At 42.4% G+C, this 5,779-nt stretch overlaps 1 protein-coding gene across 1 annotated transcript; it reads right to left on the bottom strand.

Moving 5' to 3' along the window:
• Positions 1-395: 395 nt before the first annotated feature.
• LOC132900303 (keratin, type I cytoskeletal 13-like) lies at positions 396-3,554 on the bottom strand. Its single transcript, XM_060942301.1, has 7 exons — positions 3,122-3,554; positions 2,245-2,327; positions 1,808-1,964; positions 1,437-1,598; positions 1,222-1,347; positions 702-925; positions 396-606 (listed from the first exon to the last, which is right to left on the bottom strand). Exons 1-7 carry the CDS (start codon positions 3,494-3,496, stop codon positions 480-482), a joined length of 1,254 nt encoding a protein of 417 aa, XP_060798284.1. The 5' UTR covers positions 3,497-3,554; the 3' UTR covers positions 396-479.
• Positions 3,555-5,779: the final 2,225 nt, after the last annotated feature.

The following is a 5,779-nucleotide window of genomic DNA, read 5'->3' as shown; positions in this document are numbered from 1 at the left end:
AGGCCTAGAATGAGCCACACTGTACCTTAGAAAAGATTAGGGGTTTCTCCTGCCCTTTATCAGGAGGTGCTGTAGTCAGATAGTAAAATAGGTATCCTGCATGTCCGGTACCACAAACTTGAACCATCTGAGAGAACTGCTGGTCTATTATGATATCTGCTTGGATCAAAAGGTGCAGGCTCTTTATTACTACCTGGAATAATGAAGACTAAAGCAGAGCTTTTTCTTATGAACCTGTGAAACAGCCTTTAAGGACTCAGGCACAGTCTTAATCTTTTGGTCTAGACTGACATGTTTGTTTAGTGAAGTGTTTTGTTAATATCTTTTCTCTTTGGTAAAGGCCCAGATCTGGGGCCATTATAGAGAGTTTTGGTGAAATTAACAGGCACATGAACTGCTTTGACTTGAATTTATTTTGCTTTGTAAGCATTGAGAAAGCATGTCACAGGATGGAAGTCATCATCTGGCTCCGAGGAGACTCAAAATGCTTCATTGGTGATGGTTCTGCTCTCAGAAGTATGGGAGGATTTTACCACTGTACCATCCACCCTCTCCTCTGAGATAATCACAAGCTTCTGAGTGCTGGCACTAGAGCTGGTTGTGGTGCTACAAGAGGAAATAAGGACAGAGTGAGCAGAAATGAGAGGTGAGAACCTCTAATTATTCCTCAAATCTACTCAAATTTTCTCTGAAATGTTCACCTGGTGGTTGTTTCTCCATCCAGCAGTCTTCTGTACTCAGCGATCTCCAGCTCCAGTCTGGTTTTGATGTCCAGCAGAATTTGATACTCCCGAGCTTGGTGACCGAGATCATCACGAAGCTGCACCAGCTGCTCCTCCAGACTTGTCACTTGAAACTGATAGCCAGCTAGCATTTGTGCATAGCGGCCCTGTATCTCAACCAGAGACTTTTCAAGAGATGCTTTCTAAAGAGACAAAGCATGTTTAAGGAAGGGAGTTTCATGATGGCTAGCATGAAATCTAATAGTGAGAATTAGCAAAAATCATCACATGATTAGCAAGTGGTCAGATTGAGGATTAACTGAAATCCATATTAATATTGCACACAAGTTTATTCATATCGTGATTAGCAAAAATAGATCATGAATATTTAGTGAAATTTTTCATATGGATTAGCATTGTCAACATTAGTGAGGATTATTAAGAATACTTTATTTTATTAAAGAGTAGTTTTTGAATGTTTGTGCTGAGAAGCTCTCACCATGCTAAGCTGTGACTGAAGCTCGATCTCCAGACTCTGAAGAGTGCGCCTGATTTCTGTAATTTCAGATCTGGACGTCTGGAGGATTTCTGTGCTGATGGCAACCTCTTTGCTCAGTGCTTCACTCTGAGTCAAAAATGGCAAAAACAATTAAAAATGTCAGAATAGCACACTTCTGATCACCGAGAGTTAAACATGCTCCAATTCAGACTCACCTTGGTCTGGAACCATGCCTCAATGTCTTTGCGGTTCTTAGCAATCACAGATTCATAGTGTTCACGCATTTCAGTCAAGATGGCCATCAGGTCTTGCTGTGGTGTGGCATCCACCTCCACGTTCACCTGCCCGCTCATCTGTGAGCGTACCAAAACGAGCTCCTACAGGAACACAGCCAAGACATGAACTACTGTTAGCACTGTATTCACAAAGACAGTGAGGTGATGGATCTCCTCAGGGATCGTTTGAGTTGATGAGGTCTAGGTGCATTAAATGTATCACAATAGAATAACTGTGACATGCTCTATGCTGCAGGTTTAAGGAAGTTTTTTTTTTTTGTGTGTGCAGATGGTTCAGGATCATGCCTCACCTCCTCATGGTTCTTCTTGAGGAAGATCAGCTCCTCCTTCATACCCTCAATTTGCAACTCCAGATCTGATCTGGTCAACGTCAGCTCATCCAGGACTCTCCTCAGCCCGGCGATGTCACCCTCCACCAACTGCCTCAGGGCCAACTCGTTCTCATACCTGTCATGATTAAAAAAAAAAAAAAAATCTATTTTACACCCGTCTCAATCCGAGAAAGTTATTATTGAAGAAAAAAGACATGCTGGTGAGCTTGTCTGAGGTTACATCTATGTATTCAAAGATAATCTGTATAAAATAAAGTAGAAATGTAATTCTTATTTTTGTTGACATACTAAACCAACCCTGAGAGTGGATTCAAACTCCACTCTGCTCCCTGTTGCTTACACCAGACAATCATGCGCACCATGTCAGTTTAGGACTGTGTGTTCTGGACACTCACTTTACTCTGAAGTCATCAGTGGCAAGTTTGGCATTATCAATGTGCAGGTACAGTTCTCCATTTTCAATAGTGGAATTCTGAATCTACAAAATAATCACGAAGTTAATAAATGTTTTCCATTTCGAATAAAATCTCAAAGTATGAAAAGGTACAAAAGACAGGTGTGTCCCCTGCAATGAAAAGTAACTGGGTGAAATAGGTGGCTGTGCCCCTTGTAGGAGGAAGGGATTGAATGAAAGACATGGGCGTGGCCTTTACATGGAGAGGGAATTGGGTGAAAAGGATAGGCGTTTCAGGGAGATGCAATAAACTTCACGCTACATCTCTGAAGAGAAATGAGTGAGGAAGTGCTGAAATTGGGACTTCCTGTTATGATCATCCTGCAATTATATGCTATTATACAGCATACTGTACATGCAGACAGAGAGGTAAACATGCGTTTAGACAGGTAAATGTGTGTAGAGCGAGAGGTTAATGTATCCTAAGGATGGATATAAAAGTTATTTGTGATAGGTCATCATCCTAAATGTTTTCCAGCATATTAGTGAGAGTAAGTGAGAAGTGGGGCGACAGTGAGGGCGGGGTTATGATAAAGGATGATTTCTCAGACTAATGACGACTACTCCTTTGATTTCAAATACAACTTCACCCATGTGATTAAGTGGAGTTGAACTTCATCAGAGGGATAATGAGGAAAGTGAGAAGGTTACCCAACCCCCTGCACAAAATGCCTTGTACACTCAGACTGCATTGTGGGATTCCATGGATTGACCATATCCTCTCTATAATGACATGACTACAAAGGCTTGCTGCCTAAATAGTGCATAGTGGTTAGTAAGAAAGGTGGATAGTGAGCAAGTGGATAATGAGCCCATACCTTGTTCTGAAGTTCAGTGATGGTGGCAAAGTAGGCATTGTACTCTCGGGCCACAGGCAAGGTCTTACTGTCAAGATACTGGCAGATCTTGAGCTCCAGCTCAGCATTGGCCTTCTCCAGCAAGCGCACCTTCTCGAGGTAGGAGGCCAGACGATTGTTCAGGTTCTGCATTGTTAGCTTCTCATTTTCCGTAAAGTCGATGGCATCGGTGAGGTTAAAGCTGCCTCTGATGGCTGACCTGGCGGTGGAGATGCGCACTCCATACCCTCCAGCTCCTCCATGCACACTGCCTTGTGAGCTTCTGTGGAACAGGGATGAACTGCTCTTCATAGTGGCAGAAGGGATGAAACTGCGGCTGGAGAAAGAGGTGGCCATGATGATGATGATGATGTAGAACTCTTCTGCTGAAGCTGGAGAAGAATGAGTGATGAGGGAGAAGAACTGGTTGCTTTTAAAGGCCTGAAAAAAGTGGTGGGGGTTTGATGGGCAGAGTTTTACCAAACTTTTCTTACCTCAGGGTGAAAACATCTCAAACCAGACCAACCTGTTCAGATGAAAGAAAGTGACCTGAAAAGCCATCAGTGGAATTTGCACAAGTGACACTGCGCTGGCTCTGGCTGATCATGTGGGTGAGTCAACAAACCACAGCCAGAGATTAAATCATTCAAAGATGGAAAACAATGTTATCTTTTAATCACTAAACATCTCCACATGGCAGATATCCAGAGGTATGGCCAACAAAGAAATGGCATCAAGTGAACAGGATGTCAAGAACAACCATGCAACTGCTTCAGGATGCTCAGATAAATTTACTGTACACTCACACACAGTAGTTTAACTCAAATAAAATAAAGTACAGATAAACAGCTCAGATTAAAACCATATATATCATCTCATTATCTCGAGCCGCTTTATCCTGTTCTACAGGGTCGGAAGCAAGCTGGAGCCTATCCCAGCTGACTACGGGTGAAAGCCAGGGTACACCCTGGACAAGTTGCCAGGTCATCACAGGGCTGACACAGACAACCATTCACACTCGCATTCACACCTACGGTCAATTTAGAGTCACCAGTTAACCTAACCTGCATGTCTTTGGACTGTGGGGGAAACCGGAGCACCCGGAGGAAACCCACACGGACACGGGGAGAACATGCAAACTCCGCACAGAAAGGCCCTCGCCGGCCACGGGGCTCGAACCAGGACCTTCTTGCTGTGAGGCGACAGCGCTAGCCACTACACCACCATGCCGCCCTTTTTTATTTATATATATATATATATATATATATATATATATATATATATATATATATATATACACACTAGTGCATCTCAAAAAATTAGAATACCATGAAAAAGTTCCTATTTTTTCATAATTTAATTCAAAAAGGTAAACTTTCATATATTCTATATTCATTACATGTAAAGTGAAATATTTAAAGCCTTTTTTGTTTTAATTTTGATGATTATAGCTTATAGCTCATGAAAATCAGAAATCCAGTATCTCAAATTATTAGAATATTCCCTAAGATCAATCAAAAAAAGGATTTACAATACAGAAATGTCCAACTTCTGAAAAGTATATTCATTTATACACTCGTTGGGGCTCCTTTACCATGAATTACTGTATCAATGCGGTGTGGCATGGAGGTGATCAGTCTGTGGCACTGCTGAGGTGTTATTGAAGCCCAGGTTGCTTTGATAGTGGCCTTCAGCATATCTGTATTTTTGGGTCGGGTGTTTCTCATCTTCCTCTTGACAATACCCCATAGATTCTCTATGGGGTTCAGGTCAGGCAAGTTGGCTGGCCAATCAAACACAGTAATATCATGGTCAGCAAACCATTTGGTAGTAGTTTTGGCACTGAGGGTAGGTGCTAAGTCCTGCTGGAAAAGGAAATCAGCATCTCCAAAAAGCTTGTCAGCAGACAGAAGCATGAAGTGCTCTAAAATCTCCTGGTAGATGGCTGTGTTGACTTTGGACTTGATAAAATACCGTACAGTGGACCAACACCAGCAGATGACATGGCACCCCAAATCATCACAGACTGTGGAAGCTTCACACTGGGCTTCAAACACCTTGGATTCTGTGCCTCTCCACTCTTCCTCCAGACTCTAGAACCGTGATTTCCAAATTAAATGCAAAATGTACTTTCATCTGAAAAGAGGACTTTGGACCACTGAGCAACAGTCCATTTCTTTCTCTCCTTAGCCCAGATAAGACACTTCTGACATTGTCTCTGGCTCAGGAGTAGCTTGATATTAGGAATGCGAAAGTTGTATCCCCTTTCTTGAAGACGTCTGTTCGTGATGGGTCTTGATACACTGACACCAGCCTCAGTCCACTCCTTGTGAAGCTCTCCCAAGTTCTTGAATCAACTTTTCTTGACAATCCTCTCAAGACTGCAGACATCCCTGTTGCCTGTGCACCTTTTCCAGCCACCCTTTTCAGCAATGACCTTTTTGTAGCTTACCCTCCTTGTGGAGGGCATCAGTGATCATCTTCTGGACAACAGTCAAGTCAGCAGTCTTCCCCATGATTGTGGTTGTGTGTACTGAACTAGACCGAGAGATACACTGTGTTCATACTGTTTTACTCAAACTCAAAATGAAATATTCTAATATTTTGAGATGGTTTTTTTTATGTTTTTGTACTGTATGC

This window comes from Neoarius graeffei, chromosome 16, assembly GCF_027579695.1.
Source record: "Neoarius graeffei isolate fNeoGra1 chromosome 16, fNeoGra1.pri, whole genome shotgun sequence".
In the NCBI taxonomy this organism is placed as follows: domain Eukaryota; kingdom Metazoa; phylum Chordata; class Actinopteri; order Siluriformes; family Ariidae; genus Neoarius; species Neoarius graeffei.
This window is presented reverse-complemented; position numbering and strand designations above follow the sequence as displayed.

Coding starts and splice junctions, on each gene's coding strand:
- LOC132900303 (XM_060942301.1), bottom strand. CDS start 3,496: ATGGCCACCTCTTTCTCCAGCCGCAGTTTCATCCCTTCTGCCACTATG. Junction 2,328..3,121: donor TCACTGAACTTCAGAACAAG/GTATGGGCTCAT, acceptor ATTATTTTGTAG/ATTCAGAATTCCACTATTGA. Junction 1,599..1,807: donor TCAAGAAGAACCATGAGGAG/GTGAGGCATGAT, acceptor GTGTTCCTGTAG/GAGCTCGTTTTGGTACGCTC.